Below are 995 nucleotides of genomic sequence, written 5' to 3'. Positions count from 1 at the left end.
GGGGGAAGACTGTAGAACACGGTAGTTTTCTAACGCTGTGGTAATTTGGAGGCTGGCTAAAGACTCCGCTGTTCACGAACCCTGAGTTTCGCGTTTTCCCCCATTGCACGCCCACAGGCACGTGTGTCAGCTTTCTGTTGTAGAATTTGCTTGGAAGTTAATGAACGGTACAAAACCTGAGTGGCTCTCTCTCGTCAAATGGGGCGTTTTTGAAATGTTATTTTTAGTATTTTATCAATAGCCTTTTCTGTTACGTGTTGATCAATTTCACTTTACTCGGACCAGAAGTGACTGAAAAGCAGCAGCAGCCCTGTTGTTTTGATGTGTTGTGTGTGTATGTTTCTTGCAGATGTCGGAAGACCTCGCTAAGCAGTTAGCTAGCTACAAAGCTCAGCTGCAGCAAGTTGAGGCTGCCTTATCTGGGAATGCAGAAAATGAAGATTTACTAAAACTGAAGAAAGACTTACAGGTGAGAGCTTGAGGGTGTGAGTAGCTGAAACTTTAGGGTCTTTAGGAAGTGTTTCATCTTTCCTATATATTTTTATTGCAAGAAAAATATGTACTTGGTGATTTTATTATTTTAACATAATTCGATATAATTATGGTAGGGCTGGTTTGAAAAAACCCAAACTGTGCCACTTTCAAACCTGTCTTGTAGTTTAGTAAAAAAGTGGTACTAATTCATACAGAAAACTCTTTTGCTAAAAACTTTAGCCAGTGATGAAAAATATGCCAGTGTGTCTTTAATATCTCTTTTAAAAATTATTTTTAAAAGAATTTATCAGAAAATATTTTCTTTATTGCTTTTACTATGCTGAAGCCTGATAGTTGGGCTTAACATTACACCTTTCTGCTTATTGCTGAGTTGTCAAATCATTCGATCTAGAATCTGTTTATTCCTTGCCTGTATTTGCAATGATAAAAGCTTGAGAATGTACCAGGAATACTGAGCTACAGCAAAGCCTTGACTGCATTAAGGTTTAGTATAAGAAAGG

General features: G+C 37.8%; 1 protein-coding gene across 1 annotated transcript in view; it reads left to right on the top strand.

Moving 5' to 3' along the window:
* The first annotated feature begins 349 nt into the window (after positions 1-349).
* Positions 350-995, top strand: part of LOC104500122 (survival of motor neuron-related-splicing factor 30-like) — a 6,175-nt gene continuing 5,529 nt past the window's right edge. Inside the window, exon 1 of the mRNA XM_010143725.1 lies at positions 350-469. Coding sequence (XP_010142027.1) covers positions 350-469 — 120 coding nt within the window. The remainder of the gene's footprint in view (positions 470-995) is intronic.

The sequence above is a fragment of the Buceros rhinoceros genome, unplaced genomic scaffold (assembly GCF_000710305.1).
Source record: "Buceros rhinoceros silvestris isolate BGI_N320 unplaced genomic scaffold, ASM71030v1 scaffold18279, whole genome shotgun sequence".
Taxonomy (NCBI): Eukaryota; Metazoa; Chordata; class Aves; order Bucerotiformes; family Bucerotidae; genus Buceros; species Buceros rhinoceros.
This window is presented reverse-complemented; position numbering and strand designations above follow the sequence as displayed.